General features: G+C 33.0%; 1 protein-coding gene across 4 annotated transcripts in view; it reads left to right on the forward strand.

Moving 5' to 3' along the window:
- The first annotated feature begins 4,523 nt into the window (after positions 1–4,523).
- The window catches only part of LOC118443005 (neurotrimin), a 125,473-nt gene continuing 110,499 nt past the window's right edge, over positions 4,524–19,497 (forward strand). For 3 of the 4 annotated variants that reach the window (XM_035869382.2, XM_035869384.2, XM_085656656.1), the window contains exon 1: positions 4,524–4,751. In XM_035869382.2, the coding sequence (XP_035725275.1) occupies positions 4,616–4,751 (136 nt within the window). In that variant the 5' untranslated portion in view covers positions 4,524–4,615. Of the gene's footprint in view, positions 4,752–16,885; positions 16,990–19,497 lie in introns of all 4 variants that reach the window. The other variant, XM_035869385.2, reaches the window with a different exon arrangement.

Genomic DNA, 19,497 nt, shown 5'->3' on the forward strand with positions numbered 1-19,497 from the left:
CGTCCTAAATTTTCTATTTTATAAAGTCTTATTCTGAAAGAAACATAGAACATCTTTAGAGTAATAAGATTTTTTAGAGTACGGTCAAATAACAGTACATCCATTGGTGTCTTTGTTCATCTAAACTAATTTAAGAGTTCAAGTGTGGTATGATATAAAAGCAATTGACGTTGATAGAATTTTCAGGCGTACTCAACGCGTTATCCGGTTCTCCTCTCACGCATGTCGTAACCAGACACAGAAACAAACGGACTATTCCTTCTATTGAGTTTCTCAACTTTCTGTCAGAGAATATAGCGGTTTATTCGGGTGAATTCGAAGGTGGTAGATAGATACGTCTTTTCTTGAAATGAGTTCTCGTACCCTCCTAATGCTTTGGGTTTTGTTTTATCCAGCTACTCGGTAGATAGCCTGTATTGACCAACACAGGCCGGACGAAAGCTCTGTTATATCTGATACTGGGAAAGCTGCCTGGCCAAAATTGATGGAAACACGTAAATATAAGACAAAAATCGCACCTCGTTAAATTTATTTCGTATTTGTGTCATTTTATTATATATTGTAGTTTTATCTTTAGTTCTCAAATATATGGAAGTCTTTTATTTAGCATACAATATAATGAAACATTAAATCTTACGTATCTATAAACTTTGAATCGACATTAATCATTGATTTAACAAATATTTAAACTAAATGCAAAAACATATTCGAGAAATTATTCTGTATAATTTATAGTTTTGGTTAAAACAGATTCTCTTTTATTTTACATAGATATATACTAACGTTATCTTTAGGCAAATGGCAAAAACTCAGAACGAAAGTAATCTCGTAACGAACTCTTGCTTAATTCATCCATAATCCACAGGTGCGCGAGGATCGTCGATATCACAATAAGAGAGAGAGAGAAAGAAAGAAGGAAGAGGGAAGAAAAAGAGAGATAGGAAAATAGCGATTATCTTACGGATTTTAGTAGCATCGTAGTCGTGAAAGAGAGGAACGACAGGATTGCAGGCTGGACTGCAACCGGTAGAGGTATCTTTCGCTATTCCAAAGAAGAAGGAGGAAGATATAAAGGTGGCGTGAGAAAGAGGAAGAAGAAGCAGAAGAAGAAGCAGAGAGAAGGTAGCAGGAGACAAGAGAAAGAGGAACAAGAGAACGGGTCGGAGCAACATTGTCCTCAGAAGTTGGAAGCTACAATTGTAGTGTGTCTTCTGGCGCCTTACCGTCTCACAGACACGCCTTTCAACCTAAGAAACTGCGAGAACAACCTATCCACTTTCCGTCGTTTTATCCATATGCCACGATATTGTAATCCACGCCTTGGAACGTCATTTTTTTTTACATTTATGTTTACTTATAGAACATAGTGATTATGAGAGCTTCAACCGATTTCTTCCTTTGCACGATAAAAGTTTCAATTGTTTCCGAATCGTTCGAGTAAAGCAATTTTTTTGCTATTAAAACTTTCTTTCCAACTTTTCCACTTTAAATTATATCTATTGAACTATTTTTACTTATTCATTCATACCGTATGTATCAGAATAATCGTGAGAAAGAATTCATTTGCACAAATTTCCTTCGATAGAGATTTATTTATGATACGCTTGAGATTTTTGCAAGTGGTTATTATTCGGAATGATGAAAAAGTTATTCGTAGTAATGTTTGAAATCACGCGATACGAGCATCAATGGGTATCCGTTGGAGTTGACCTCAATAACGATGGTCACGGCCCTCGATGATCACAGCTAATCACAGTCATTAAGTGCATCGCAGAATTTGTTAGCTAAATTATCGGGGAGCATCGTAACTCTCCGTGTGGAATTTGCATACCTGTCGTGGGTACAGTAAGCGCTCGCGCGCACGAACGGTTACATGTACATCGATAACGGGAAAATGTATAGAAAGAAGAGATTCGAATCTCGGCTCGTTACGCGGTCACATCAATCATATTTAGAGCGATTCTTTATCGGAAGTATGTTGTGCTCCATCAACGAATACGACTTTCGTTCGTTGTCTTTTGAGCCAATATTCCGCGAGTGGAGATCATATTTCACAATGCGCCTTATTAATCACAATCTGACAGAAGCGTTAAATTATTTCCGATAGTGGCTACGATCGATAACCACGTCGGCCATTCTCTTCGACTATTTTCTACGAAACCTAGTTCCAAAGTCGAATGCGATTTAATACTTTGCGGTCGTATGCGTCGCGTCGGAATCGACGTCTCATTTGAAGTTGGTATAAACCAGAGAACTTTGGGACATACACATACGCACTTACATAATCTCTCTTCTTTACAAAATTATAAAGGATCGCCCGATGCATTTGTAAGGATTTACGTTATAAATTCTTCTGATTGTAATTCTTGCTCAATTTTAATGATTCGATTTAGCTCATCTGAAAAACAATACGAAATGACTTTTATCAAGTTCTTAGAAAAAATATTATTTTTTTTATATTCAAATATCGTGGAAAGATAATTTTCTGTAAGTAACTTTTATATAAAAGGAAATATTTAAAAAAAATCCTTTTAACTTTCGAACGAGCTTTTAGTCATTAAAATTGGTAAAAGAATTGCGATCAGGAAAATTCATGACTTATGCTTAATATAGCAACTCAGGTTACGAAAGATGCGTTGATCCTAATTACTAAAAAGACAATAGAAATGAGACAGTCGTATAAATTTTCAAGATAATCGATTTTAGATCCAACTCTTATGTACGGATCATCGTACACAACATCGTTCAGTGCACCTCGTTAAGACAAATATTTACATTATTATTACTATTATTCATATTTTGCTAATCTAAAGAAAATCATATCTTAAATAATAGAGGATTTATCTATTTTGTAAATATCAATTAAAAATTGAATAGCTTTTATGAATTTAAGTAGAATCTTTAACTTTTTCGAAATTCTTCAAAGCAATTCTATGTTTCCGTATAAATTCTATAATATTTATGAAACATTTTTTTTTTATCACGTTTATGCTTGAAAGTGACAAATTTGCACTTCGTATTACATTACATGAAATTAAATAATCGTTGACAACATATTCCTCCATATCCAATGACCAGTATCATAATTTATTACCTCGATACATTCTAATTCATTCATTCATTCTTATAGGCTACAGTATTTTATCAAATAGGTACTTGTTTGCCCAACGATCGATACTTGGAAACAGGCAAGGTTGATCGTGTTTAATTTATTACTGAATACAAGAAAAGTCTTGTGAAACTAATGAAGCCATTTCTGCTTGTTCACCGTGAAGTCGAAGCACGTAAATTTTAAAAGGTCACTCAGTATGCACTCCACAGGTGTTTCCAATTTGTCGTAGAACAGAAGGATCAAACGAATCATTACATGGATGAGTCAATGATTGATGATCTTGCTTCGATGACTAGAAAAATTAGGTTCGAATAGTCTTTTTACCAATAAATAAAAATTACTTCTTTTACTCGGAACGATGATTTAAGTTTTTTAATGCCATACGTATCGATCATTGATGAATCGAATTTATAAACGTTCGTTCATGATTACTTTGATAATACTTTCAAAAGTGTTTTACATCAGTTAAAATGTAATTATACACTATTATGTGAAAAGGGGAAAAAAGAAAGAAAAAAAGAATGTAAGAGAGATAAAAAGTAACGAACGAATAAATACAATGTTTAGACAGGTAACGTTTTCGTAGAGTTTTATGAAACTTTTACGTAATTACATATAAATAAAAAATATTTAAATAAGATCTCTGCTTCGTCTGAAAAATGGATGCTAATAATATAAATAAATTAACAATTAGAGAATCGATTTGAGAAAAATCAACAAATTTCGGAACGAACTAATGAGCTTTGTTTGATAAATCTGTATTCAATATCACGAATTTAATAATGATCCTCGGCACTTCTAACGAAATTTTTTTATTTTATTATTAATTCGTCACAGTGTCATTTAGCATTAATTTTGCTTAAACATGGAAGCAAAACTTTAAAGATTGTTCCTGACGAAATGGTTAAAAGAGGGTACGGGCTGTCTACGGGTAAGTTCTACAGGTGCCAGGATTCGCTGACGAGCAAGAGCTGAGAATAGGGTTGTGCGATAATTAATCATCATCTATTGATAAAAGATAAGTGCGAGAGATTAAAGCAGACTTGAGTAGTGAGGTGGTTCAAAGCACAAAGAGGAACGTAGAGAAAGGATGGAAAAAAGGGGGTGTATGGTGATGATGGTAGTCGAGAAAGGATTGAAGAGGGGACAAGGGACAGAGAGAGATAGAGAGAGAGAGAGAGAGAGAGAGAGATAAAGATAGATAGAAAAAGAAGAGAAGAAAGTAGAGCTCAAGAATCGGCAAGGACTCTGTCGCGACTGCGCGTATCAAGGGTTCTAAAGTGTTAGTAGTAGTAGTAGTAGTAGTAGTAGTAGTAGTAGTAGTAGTAGTAGGAGTCGGAATGGTGGGGATCGACGCGAAGGCGCGAACGGAGGAGAGACGAGCAAACGCGGTATTCGTTGCTCTCGGCAGAGCGCGATCGCTCAGTCGGGATGAAGGTCGCGCACCCTCTTCTTCTACGGTGCCGATGAACAGTAAAGAACGTGCTAGGACAGCGGTTCGCGATGAATGGTGAGCGTAGCGTGAAACGTGTTATGGGAATGAAAGATTCCCTTGGCTGTCTTCGAATCCTTACGATGGCTTTCCTGATAGTGGTGGCGATTGGACGCGCACGAACCGACAATTCTTCCTTAAATTCCGGTGAGTGAGAATGATCATTTGATATATTTATATTTATTTCCTTTTTTAAATTATTTTTAATTCTTAGGATATGATTGATTTTTTGATCAAATGACTATTCGTTTTTATTTTATTCCTATTTCGTCTTATTTTTATTTTCCTTTTATCATAAGTGATGTTATACGAATGGTATCTGTCTAAAAATTTTGTTCGTTTGTTAATCTTTCTCTCTCTCTCTCTCTTTCTCTCTCTCTCTCTCTCTCTCTTTCTTTCTCTCGTTTTCTTTCTTTTATCTTTTTTCTTTTTTTCCTTTTGTTGTTTTTCTTTTCATGCAACAGTACAAAGCTTCCGTCGGTCCAGTCGCTTCTTTTTCTTTTCTCATTTTCCAACCGCTACCTTTATACGCGTCTAACTCGGCACGTACCGCACGCTGTGTCTGATAACTTCGCCGACTGGAAATGTCGTACTTTATTTTCGAGGTAGTCCGTTCCGCACGTATATTTGCCGACTCATTACATGGATATTTTAGTATCATTATATCGTGTTATTATAGTGCTTGTGTTCATTCAAAGGATAAGCCCGTAAACAGATCCATTCATCAAAGAGCATAAAGTGTAGTTTTCATGTAGATTACTTTTCTCGTTTCAAAAATTAACCATGTGCTTAATATTGTTCTTTATGAGCAATTTATTAATCTTTATATTATCGTTAATAAGTAAAGAGACAAATCAATAATACCTTTTTACTTGATTTCATCGATTAACGAAATTATTGAAACAATAAGGATTGTTGTGAAACGTAATAAAAAAAATCTCGAGTTCTTTGATTGAACGAAAAATTCGTAAAAGGCACCTGAAGTTAGGACGTTCGCATCAAAGATTCATGACATGAAACGATCCTGATCAAAAGGCTAAACCAATGTGATGCAATGTATTATCCGTAAAACGTTGAGATCTCTTTCCCAAGATTACGGGAATGGTCGCTTTGCATTCGATTATCATGGTTCACGTGAGTCGAGTGTGTAGCTTTTACTGGTATTACGGTGATCGTGTTCTTTATCGTGCCACCGCAGGTGTAATACGAAAACGGCTTATAGCGCAAAAGAAATAAAGAGAGAGAGAGGCAGAAAGAGAGAGACAGAGAGAGAGACAGAGAGAGAGACACAGAGAGAGAGACAGAGAGAGAGAGAGAGAGAAAGAGAGAGAGAGAGACTGTAAAAGACTACTTCTAGTGGTGATTATTCGAATACGCGCCAATGTCTGTACAACCAAACTCGAAGTACTTGTTCCTATGTATGTATAAGCGAATGGAAATCAGTGAATCTCGTGGCTGGAATGTAATCTAACTCTGAAACAGATTGTCCTCGGCTAGTGATTTGAAGAAACAATATCTTTCTGCGTAGTGAAAACGGAAGTGAATTTTACGTATTTTTTTGTTGGTATATACAAGAGAAATTTTCATATATCTATACATATACAATTTTCATTATAACTTCGATATGAATTAATTTAAACAATTTTATTTGAATGTGAGAAACTATTTGACAGCGAATAACGATAGACGATGAATTGCGGTTAATGTTATCGATCGTGTTGTGCTTGCACATCGAGTAGAACGACACAATCCGAATAGAATAAACGCAAGCTATATATGTATATCGTAGTCCAGCGGTCATTAAATAATAAACTCATGCGGGTTTGCAATCTAATCGACTAATTAGTGACTATTGATTTAGATAGATGTAATCGATTGAACGTGAGATTGCAAGTATGTGGTTCATATACGATAGAATATATTCTAACTTCTGGAGATTATACTTTACTCTGATAGTCGTTAAAATTACACAGTAGTTGAAAGTGGTAGTGGAAGAGAGAGAGAGAGAGAGAGAGAGAGAGAAAGGGAGAGGGAAAGAGAAAAAGAAAAAACGAAGCTCAAAGGCCTGAGGGAGAAAAAAATTGATAGAGTAATTTCTTTAATGCGGCGTAATCTTCCGTCTATGCTTAACAAGTTCTTCCGTTAAACGATCCATCCCCGAGGTGAAGCTGATTCCCACCCTTGAACCCTCGATGGCTTTTCATAAATATATTATTCCTCTGTATAAAAGTCAAGTAAGTAAAAGTTAAATTAACTCTAAATCCAGCCACCGCTCTTGCGAATTTAATTTAGGATCACGCCTTCTATCTCTCGAGATTATAAATAATGCGAATAGGAGGGAGACTGTCGGTGGTGATACCTCGTAGACTGGATCTAACAGCTTTGGTTGAATATCATTTCTAGTGAACGAGTGAAATCGAAAGTTTAATTATCATGAAAGTAGAAAATTTAATTATCGCGTACCCTCTTTATTTGGCAATTCACGCTCAAAATCGAAATACAGTGAATACACGTTATAATATTCTGTGAATAATTATGGAATATTATCGATATGATTATTATGTCCTTTCATAATAATGTGCAAGCGTATATCTACTTTGTCAATAGATCGACTATTGCGTACGCTTTTTCGAAATAACGTGATAATTTAATTAGTTGATCAAAATTGTCAATGTGAGCAATGAGTAGAGAGCAATCGTTTCGTCGAATCTGGTAATCTCTTTAAGTCGTGGAAAGCAGTCGATTTTCCAGAGTTCAGTTTACTGCCAACCTCTGCATACATCACGCACATGCTTTTGTTGCACGTGGTCGAAGAAAATGCAGTCTGATTTACAACCGACATTTACTTCGGAGAGCATTCCCTTCTCTGTTGGAAGATAAATCGACAGGACTTGCTGCTACGCGTTCTTCCTTCTTCTGCTGGTCTCTTTCACTCCCTTCTTTTTCTCTATCTCTTTTTTTCCTCTTCAGAACCTTACACTCGAAGTTACTTAAATTTAATAACTCTCCAAGAAAACGCACCTGACAATTTTTATCTTTCCATAATGCCTCACAGTTATTGTTAGTTGGATGGGAATGTCTTCGTGATGGAAATTCATGTTTATATTTTTATGTTAGTCTATGTAGGATGTTGTAAATTGTTTAGAAGAAATGTATAATAAATATTATATAAAAATTATAAGATCAAAAAGTTTAATAAAAATCGATTTTTAATTAAGCATTTATCGATAATTAAACATTTACTATTATTGAGAATTAAATTATATGATTTATAATCATTTGCATATTTATAAATATTTAATTGTCAATTAATGAATCGAGATATTACAGTTAATTGACTGACTCTATTATAGAACATTCAAATAAACGAATATTAGTTAATAAAAGAATGGTTTCTACATTACCTAGTGATCGGTATAATATTGAATAAGATTGACAGGTGAATTAATTTTACATACATAGTTTCGTACATGCAATTGTACAATATTACTTACTAATAATTTTATATCATGCGCGAATATCTAACTATGAAGTAAATAATTTTATCGTTATCGATTTGATAATATAATTAAAGGCTTATATTCTGCTTTTAAACACATTGCACGAAATGATATATATTACTGTTACGTGTATCGAGATTTATATACTTCTAATTAAATTTTCATTTAACACGAAGATATTTAATGATCGATAGTATAAACTGAAATCGCTTTGTATTCATGTGATAATAGTCAAACGTGATTAAAAAACAATTAACCCTTTAGATGGCGTATAATATTATCTTAGCGATACGCGTTGGGTAAAAAATTCTATAATAATTGAAAATGAACGTAGTTTTTTTATTTAAAAAAAAATATATGAAAGCAGTAATTAAATCTTCTTTTGTATTATATGTTTCGAAATATGGTTTTACACAAAGAGCCACTTTATACTTATCGCTTTTCAAGTTCAAAGTAGAATATATAAATGTGCTTTCTGTATAGGAGGCAATACCCGCCCGGCAAAGCAAAGTGTGTTAACACGCTTATGGCATTTGAAAGGTTAATTTTAATCGTATAAATATTCGAATACGCATTGACTCGAAAAGTAAATGTATTAATTAAGCGAAATGCTGTACTTTCTTATTGAAAGAATTTCATTCTAATTGGGATTCAAAAACACTTATGATCAATTGCAACGAAGTATTATTAATGAACTTTTGGATTTATAATTATAATCTTCAAATTAAGAAGAAGAAGAAGTGATTACGAGGGTTTTCACATTTTATTGTTCTCGTTTCAAGGGAAACTTCATATTAGAAATAGTAAAAGGAGAAATTCAATGAGAAGAAGAACGTAGCATTCTGTGAACAATTTTCAGCCCGTACGTGCTGAAGTCGAAGAACGTACGCGATTATATTCCGCGCCCGAATAAATGCTAGCGAGAGCGAAATTGTCGAAAAAAAATTGGTACGCGCAATCGGTATATGGGTGCGCATACCGAATATGAAATTGTAACGAATATTTAGTATGCAGATTTGGTACGAGAGAATATTTGTTACGGTTCCTCTTGCATCCTCTCTCTCTCTCTCTCTCTCTCTCTCTCTCTCTCTCTCACTCTCTCTCACTCTCACTCTTTCGTCAACATTCTGGGATGTGTAAAAATCAGATTGAATAATTTTATTTAACATTTATTTCGTCACTATACTGACGGAGCTTGTTGTTAACGATGTTTTGCTGTGGTTCGTATTCATTTTTGCCTACGATCACCGCATATAAAAAACGAATACGCTCAACTCGTGAGAAGAGAAGACTATTGATTTAATACACATGTGATTCAATGCTAACAAGAAACAGACGCAAAATTACATTTTTTTTTATTTTTATGAAAATTTCCAAATTAATGAACCTATAAGAAATATATAATTCGTGTTTTCACTTATCCGTGATAATTAATTACGGAACAAGTTAATGTATCGGAAAAATAATATTTGTTTTTGTAATTATTTATATGACTATTTAATATAATGCCGGAAGATAGTTAATATTTCATACTTCGTCGATAATTTAGTTTCGAGTTATATCTATTAGTAAGAAATTTTGTTCCTAGGATAGACACGTACATTTGTATATAGATGTACGTAGCAAAGTAAGCAACATTAACGAACTACGTCATTAATGAAGTATAGAACTATGTCTATCTTCAGGCGTGACACTCAACAGCATTAATAATTATAGAAAATCAATAAATAATAATAACTGATTTATAAGAACTACGTAAACCAATTGAGATTTCAAAGGATTATAAATGTAGCAAATCTTACAGATCGCAATGAGAAATTTTAACAACATATGCATCAAAGGACATTGCACCGGAGCATGATTAAAATCTACGGTTCTCTCTGGTCTCAGAAACGTAGGTAGGTACATATAGATATATGGATACATATGTACCGACTAAATGACGTTATAACTTTTCGAGTGACTTTACAGAATATTGGTAGTTGATTATTCTAGTATATTATTGCAAACTCTAAAAAACAGATGATCTAAGAAGGAATCAACGAAATGAATTATAAAATAAAGGAAATGATTTTAAAAAAAGATTTATTAATTGGACTTACGTAAATAGATAATTATATATACAATTTTGTAATTCAAAAAATAAAAATAGTTTCCTTTATGTAAGAACTATTTTCGAGTTGAAAGATCATTTTTATCATTGACAAGGTCGTGCATAGAGATGCTAGCGAAACGACGAGCGAAATCACAGATGAAACATTTTCACGATAATCCTCTTAGTTGGACCCAGATTAAGCCCGAACACGTCTACCACCGGCTCCTCGGTTTGCTGTCAAATGCAAATACCGCGTGTTCCGCTATGCTAACGTGGAACGATTGTCGCACCGAAGGAACATTCTAGACTGAATCTATTCTGGCTACTGACTTAACTGATATTCATGACTTCTACACAATAAACCGAGCATTTTTAGTTAGGAAAGTTACGATTAATGATTAAAACTGACTGACCTCTTCTTTTTTTCTCTATCTCTCTTTTTCTTCCCTTTTTTTTTCCTTTTTACTCTATGAAAAAAAAAAGAAGTACGAACGAGTTCTCTTTTCCGCGACAAAGCGCGTAAGTTCGGCTAACTTTCTTTCTCGTATTTATTTCCACATACGTAACATGCCGGAACAAACCGAGTTACATAAATTCCTTTGTATATAAATGCCTTTAATTTTCAAAAGTCCGTTGTCCATTGTGCATTCGTGCTTCGTCGCGCTGCGAGCTTTCGTGTAAAATACGAAAGAAAGCGAAGGGAAGAGATGAAAAATCGAGAATAGAAGACAGAAGAGAAAATTAGAAGAGGAGAAATGAGAACAGTGAACGATAATGGTAACAATTCGGAGGGTTTGTTCCCAAGAAAGGAAATGGATTGAAGTGACTCATGGATTAAGAAGAATGACAGAATTATGATTCTCGAAAGGAGATATAATATACCGTGATGATGTCAAACATGATTATTATTGCTTCTTGCTGATCTCTTCTTCGTTGGTTAACAGGCAACTTTCATAATTTAGTTCTCTTCGATTTAGAATCTACACAACAGGAATACGTAAACAAGCAAATACATATCTACATTGGCACGTTATATACTTAGAGAATTTGCTTAGAACTCAGAGAAGATATTGTATAGGTATATGACATGTATCAGCATGCAACATGAAATGTCAGATTTACCAAACATCGTCGTTTCATACTATATCAAAAGGTTTCTCAGAATATTCTTGAAATGCGCTTAACTTGGTAGATCAAATAATAGTCTATCATTGCAATTATAAACATGCGAATTTCCCTTTTGCTCTGTATCTTCCTTTATTACATACACAAAGTTTCAAATATCTTTTCATAACGGTTTTAAATAAATTTCCATGAATATTTAATGTTCTGCAGATCTTTAATATGAAATTTATATCGTATTTCTTTGAGAAGATCTGATTTAATGAAATCTTAATTTATATTATTTCATTTTATAACAATAACAGTTTTTCAATTATTGTGATTTAAATAATTGCAAAACAAGAAATCTGTAATCATTCTTTTTATTTGTGGTTTGGCCATGCTAATATTAATATTTTTATACTACAATATATGAATACCGATAATCAATAAATATATTTTTTTCTACTTGTTTGATCTTTAGCTTTAAGGATGGTTAATAATTAATATTAATGATAAGTTATCTCGGATTTTTTTGTTACTTCGAAGTATTTAATTTGATAATCTAGTTTTGACAAATGTCGTTTACACTAGGACCATATGAGGTAATTAATAGTGTAGTTAAAGAGAGTGTGACAGTGAGAGAGAGAGAGAGAGAGAGAGAGAGAGAGAGAGAGAGAGAGTAGATTAGAATTAAGTTTTCAGTATCCTATTACAGTGGCAGTTCATTATAACAAAGATATCAATCAGTAAGAAGAGACGGCGTGTTATTGCGAATTGTGGAATTAAGAAAAGAATAAAAGTCATGTTGTGTTGAGTTATTGTTTATCGTTACAAGTTTTACGATAATATTCATAATTTCCATTAATGATTGAATTGAAACATGACATATAGTTAATATAATAAATAAATTTTATCGTAGATTCATCAAATCAAGTTGTATGCGGCATCTCGACATAAAAATGACATACATATTCGCATTCTCTCACGAACATATCGCGAACTATACACATGCTAATTGAATCGAATGGGATAAATATTTGTTCTTATCAAATATATATATATACACACATACACGTTTATGCATTATTGATTATAAGATAGATTTAGTATTTAAATTAAGTACAGGTATATATATACGTCATGCTACTCTAATACAAAATCAGTCGGACATATCCGATAAAAGAAGGTAACGTTGAGATTTCAAAGTTTCCTTCGGAATGTTTTCCATTATATGGACTACCGAGGCGATAAGTTTATAATGCGAAATGGGAGTTTAATTTAGAACGTCCATTAAGCGAAGCTGGGGCAAAGTAGTCGTCCTGTGCATCAAACTGCTATCCATTGGAAACTTTGCAACAGGTATAACGATGCATGTCCGACGTATCCGTGTCGGTTGACGGGTCAGCTTTAGAGTCGGTTGTTAAGCCCGAGTAGGATTGTGCAACACACAAATACGTGGAGAATATTCGCGCACACGCGATTCGTTAGTATCGTTCGAGAACGGAAGAGCTTTCGTTCATCCTGTTCTATGAAATCCATTTAATTAGCGTGCGACAATCAGAGATGCGCCGCTTCAGTCCGTTCTTCAGGATTATTGTACCTTTATAGATGCATAAACGTATGTTTCTTACTCCTCTCTTTCTATCTTATTCTCTTTTCGCTTTGACAATGGTTAAATCTATATACAATAGTAAGAGTATTTTCCAGAAAACAATCGAATATCTTAGAAGAGAGAAGATACGATATCTCATTATCCGTATCAGTTGAATGAAGGGCGAATTTTCTAGCAATGCTTTCATATGTATTTTGTGGATTATACAATTTGATATGTATAATTATTTTACATCGATTTTACAAAGGATAATGGAATTTATGAAAAGATATTATCGAGATATTTGTAAATTGTGTTTTATGCTCTTTATGTTTATGTTCTTTATCTATAACAACATTGCATTGAGAATAATAAATATTCTAAATAATAAAAAATTGTGAATGAAATCAAATTTGAAGACTTTTGTTAGCTTTCAATTGATATGGATTTTTTGTAAACATTACAACGCACAAATGGTCTTTCGCACAAAAGGTATTTTCTAATTACAATTTAAAAGAAGAAACTTTGAGAGAAGTTATTTTTTCTTTGAAATACTAATTCGGGTCACGAGTAATGTAACGGATTGTCAGCGAATGAATTACTTTGCTCGTAAAACGATTCAAAGATAGAAAGAGAGCCGAGTCGTTTAACTTCTCTTTCGAGGTAAATGCAAAAGGTACGAATTTCAGAAAGGAGTACGCTCGGTCATCCAGTGACATCGTCGAGCTTGGAACGTCTAAAAAAAGAAGGAAGATCGAAGCAGTCAAGAAGTTGGAGTGGGTTGGGAGGCTGAAAACGTCTGAAGAAGTTTCAAAGAGGAAAACTCAGATGGATCGTATCGAACGTTTCACGGGAGTGATAGTAAGAGAAGAGAAGAGAAGAGAAGAGAAGAGAAGAGAAGAGAAGAGAAGAGAAGAGAAGAGAAGAGAAGAGAAGAAAAGGAGGGGAAGATGGGCAGAGCGAGAAGTAAAGAAAAAGAAACGTTTTCAGCATGGAGAAGCAGGCGAAAAGGCGCGAGAAGAGCTCGAGGAGGTAAACATGAGTAAAAAGAAATTACAGAAGAATGTAGCGGAAAAACATCAAGGACAAGTACCAAAGGCACTTATGAAAATCTAAACTGTCAATGCCTTCGAGCAACAATGACGCGTTACTTTTCCAACATTACGACGACTTGACGTCCTTCTCTGAAAGGTCTTCTCGTTTTACAAAGTTTTTCTTTTTGATTTATCGAAAACTTTCAATTTTTATCATATATAAAACGAATGGAAAAAACGAACACAACAAAAATAGCAAGAACAACAATAACGAATAGCTACAGGAATGGAAACGAAGAGTGGGAATACTTTTTCAAGTTGAATCAGGTCGGTCAGAGGAGAAGAGTTTTTTTAAAGTGCGAAATAAAAACTGCAAGCGAACCTCGTGTGATTCGAGTACCATCGGCTGGCATCTCGAAACAAACTCGTAACAATTGTTTGAAACAACACGTTGAAGTATTCTAACGACTTCCACTTTATGATCACGGTGCTCATAGTACTTTTCGAACAACCGTTGTAACGTTCGTCGCTCGAGCTAACAAGCTTGCGAATCGATAGGACGAAAATACGTTCGCAGGTTATAACCGAGTGGAAATCGCTCGCGCGAATAGTGAAAAGGGATTCGTATAGAAAAGCATCCTACGTACTGGACACGCAAAGCTCGATGACGTCGAATCATTTTCGCTCTGACTCCGCTGAAATTGGGCCTCTCGTGAGCTTTATTGAAAAAGATGGCCGGCGCATGTTTTCGAGATATCCATTCGCAATCTTTTCAATCTATGTTGCTTTAAACAAAAGCACAGTGAGATTCTCTAATTCCAAGTCCCTCTGCAGCTCTATCAAACGTTTTGTGTACGCGTAATTTCATTCGCATGGTGCACGCTCGTGGACCTGAAAATGATTAGTTCGTGTGAAGTAATTCAATCGAAGGTAGACAAATTCGTTCTACGAATATCCCGATGAAGTCCGACAATAACGGATTAATTAAGATAAATTTCTAAATGAATTTACTAAATACCTTGAAAATTATTTAATGTTTTCCTTTCAATTTATCTTTTCATCCCTGTCAATACTTTTTCCATACCTTTTACAGAAATTAAATTAAGTTAATTTGAATAATTTCATTGAGATCTTATTTTAAATAATTTATTCAATTTTCAGATAGATTAATTTATTATCTAATTTATTTTGCAAATCAAACTATCAAATAAACATTTGCCAATGACTATTTCATTTTACTCGGAATAAAGAATGATCAGATATTCGATAAAATTAAATCAATGATTACATTTTGAATAAATCAATCTTTGACGAATAAGATAAATTATTTAATATAGTTCACTACCTGAGTTTTATTTTATGTTCTTTTCTCCTAATTTACTGCTAAATTACTACTAAATTATTAATATTACTTAGAAAATTTTATTTTTTGTCCGATTAATAAATGCTCGTTTAAAATTGACCTATTTTAAATATTGAACTTTTGTTTTATATAATTCGTTTCCGTGATTGAATAATTAACTTTATCACTAATTCACGAAGGAGTTAATTATTGAATGAATTTTAAAAGAATAATGCTAATCAAAATATTCAGAAAATAAAATTAGCGATCACTAATCTTTATTACTTTTTTATATGTCTACATTATTATAGATTAATTGTTACATACTATTTGCACACATTTGTTCTTTTTTGCATTATTTCTTACTATTAATCATTTCTCTCATTGCAATGGAATTAAATTATGTAATTAGTCTCTTCACTCTTATCTGAATCATGACATAATTAATTTAAGAAATAATTGAATTTTTAAAAAAAGAGGAATAATGTATCGATTTTGGAAATCAATTGAAAAATTATTAATATCTGAATATCAAATGTTATAATATATATATATATGTAATAGATATATGAGCATTTAACGTTGCCTATTTAGAAGAAAAATAAAAGAAAAAGAGCAGAATAGAGAATAGAATACGTGAGCTAGCGAGCGATAACGAGGTATTTTCCTTTGACTTTATGGAAGACGAAAGATTTGTACGTTGGAAATATGCATAGAATGTAGAAAGAAATATCTGTAACGGAAAGAGAACGGAATTCTTCAGTTCGTTTTTCTTTGACTTAAAATACCCGTTTCTACACAGTTACGACATTGTTGGATGAGACTCTTTTTATAATTATTAATTAAATGTCTCCCTTAAAGTCATACCTCCACTGCTTTTATACCTGCATGGTATGTACTCTAGTCAAATAAATTCGTACACGATTCTGTTGGATAATACATTTACTCTTTCTTTCTTTAATTTTCTGCCTTAAATTCATTTCTTTTTTCTTTTTCTCATTCATTTTTATCTCAATAGAAAGATCCACGTACTTCATAAGTAAGCACTTTTCAATACTTTATGTTCGTAATATCGTGAGAAACAGTATCGAATAAAAATATGTCCAGTGAGAAGGATTGCTCCTTTTTTTGTTTATATTTCTCGACAAAGTCTTTGAAGAGAGAAAGAGAGAAAGAAATCTCGAATAGTCGAACGGCATCCTTTTTCTATCTCTTTTGCGTCCTCACTCCTTTGTAGAGTCTGGACGACGATACGGAAAGTTCTTTTTCGTTTGATCGAGCGTGCCGTTTTATTCGTCCTTCTTCGTGTTTCCGTTTTCTTACGAACGATTAGAGTCAGATGCTTTTACTTTTCTTATCGTGGAAAATATGTCTCGCAGAGGAAGGAAAGAGAAAGAGGAAGAGAAAGAGATAGAGAGAGAGAGAGAGAGAAAGAGAGAGGGGGGAAGAGAAAGAGAGAAAGAATGTTTCTTCCTTAAGCCGATCGCTATGATGGCGTCACGCTTGGCCAAGAAATACAATGAGATGATCGAACTAGCGTGGCGTCCCCTAGCCAATAGCCTCTAACTTCTTTATTTTCTCTCCTTTGCTGTCTTTTTCTTTTTCCACTTCGAAGCTTCTTATCAAGTAGCGTGCGTGTGGCTGTGGAAGCTTCGACGATGTGGAACAGTTTGGAAATTCGAATTGGTCTCGAACTGCTGGCGACGTCACCGTGTCCAAGTAAGCATGAACTTCGTTTCTTATTATTTAATGATATCTTCATCCATTTATTATAACTCCACGAATTTTTTTACTCGCCTTCGTTATTCAATAACTGTCAGCTCATTGTAACATTAGCGGAAGAAAAGTGACAGATTTCTTTTCAATTCTTACGACTACGTTCCTAAGTTCTTTTTGATTCTTCTTACTGAATTAATATTGGATAACAAGTAGATTTCTTTTTAAGGTTTTTCTATTTATATGTAATTGCATCACCGGCTTTCGTTTCATTTACTCGTGTTAGTAGTACCAATATTTTAAGCTTCTAATCTTTTCTTTTTTTTTTTTAACTAAATAAGTTATATAGATAATTAACTAAGAAAACTATACTATATAACTAACTATTATATCATAAATCATAATTATTTTTTGAATATAACTAGTCCTTCAATCTGATCCCTGGATCGCTTCAATTTTTTGCGATGATCCATATAGTTCTGTTATTATGATGGTCATCATGCATGATAACAGTATCTGTTCGTTTTATTAGCTCTCTGCATTCGATTCGTTTTTATGCGTAACCATAAATATTTTATTTTGTATTTTGATATTAAAATGTTTATAATAAAGCAGATGTCATTCTGAAAATAATCTGTCAGTTTGTTTGACATGTACAACACACATATTCATATTTTACAAATATTATTTGTAAAATTTCCATAAAATTGGTTCAACCATTTTGTTCATTTTTACCATAAAAGCGTTTTTAAATAAATGGACGTCATTTTCAAAATTTTTAAACAAGTGTGTAATTTTAGGTAATAATTTCCACCACAATACTAAAAAAACTATGTACAAGACTATATTACATTCTATTAAATCAAGTTAATATAGTCAAAAATATTTTATGCATATAAATATATATAACATTATGTCATGACATTTAGTCATGACATTACGTAACGGTTCGTAGATATACTTCAAACAGAATTGAAAAATTTCATTTTTAACAAAAATTATAACGAATAACGTTTCTTGTGATGGTGATTCCATACGGAAGTCTACTTTGGTTGGAAGTCTACAAATGGAACATTGTAATAATTACTACGATCTAACGACTTTTAAAGACTAATTTTTTTTGAATATTTTAATCGAGAAATGAGAGAGAGAGAGAGAGAGAGAGAGAGAGAGAGAGAGAGAGTAGAGGGCAAGAGATTATACTCGTTATCTAAACAAACCTCTGAAAAATAATTAAATTCCGAGATTCTTCGGAGAATTAAAGTCGGACGATTTCTTCAAAAACAAATATTGCGAATGAAGGCCTCATCGCAATGCATATTTTCGGATGGAATTAGACTTGATTCTAGGAAAGAACGAAAGGGCAATTCCCAGAGGGGTCGCTCGCTTGTCCCCTAAAGTCAAGAATACACATTCGTTGTACGAATATATACGGTGAATCCCTTTTTCTAGTTGGCGCGACAAAATCCTTCGTTTCTTATCTCCTCGAATGCAACCGAAAGTACGAGATACGACACGGAACAGATTTTAGCGCTGATCAAAGGATGGAGCGTTACTAAGGACTTCTCGTTTCCTTTATCCTTTCGCGAAAGAGCGTTTGCAGAAATGAGGGTACACTAATTTTCGTAAGTGCTCATTACTGGTTCTCTCTGGTAAACCAAAATCGTGCTACGTTTATGAGGTAATGATGCATATAAATAATTAAATTTGATTTTCTTTTTATCCAGAAATCATCTATTTTACATTTATTCGACATTCGATAACATATTTTTATAGCTATTAGATTGGATTTATAGATTATTTTTTACAGATTTTTTTTTGAAACAGTTATGTTCATTTACGATTCAGTAGGTATACGAGTATATTGTACGAACATTATTATTTATCTGGTTTTAAAGAAATATATGAGTACCTTGGTATGGTGCTCTATATCAACCTCCTCTCATCTTTTGAGTGTTGAATTTTAGTATTAAACATAGATATATCATACAAGTTTATCGAGTAAACGGGTTCCAAGAAACTTAATTATTTGTTCGTAGTCTGGAGAAAATCTAATATATACTTATGTATATTACAGCGATGATTTATCGAAGAGAATAGCACTCTTTATACGTATTATTAAATAATATGAAAATGTAGGCTAAAGTGTTAAACTTTTGGTTGAACTAATACAATTCCTTAAATATTCATTTAGTTATAAATATAAAAAAGTAACATAAGAAAAGAGCAAGGTTCTTAGAATCAAAAATAGTTTTATAAGATATTTTATTAATATACTTTAATTATTTGTTAAATATGATAAAACCATGAAAAGTTCATTTTATAAAAATCTGTTCAGAATTTTTCTTTTCTTTTTATTTTTGAGCAAAAAATAATTTGAAGTCTATATACTCATTAAATTTTATATCGTGATTTGTGTAGCTTTTCTAAAGAATAAAAAAGTATTTTCTATGTAATAAAACTCCAATTTCTATCGTTCTAATTAAATAGATCAAAAATGCTTTTTAACAT

The sequence above is a fragment of the Vespa mandarinia genome, chromosome 4, assembly GCF_050613455.1.
Source record: "Vespa mandarinia isolate Hongniang chromosome 4, ASM5061345v1, whole genome shotgun sequence".
Classification (NCBI taxonomy): Eukaryota; Metazoa; Arthropoda; class Insecta; order Hymenoptera; family Vespidae; genus Vespa; species Vespa mandarinia.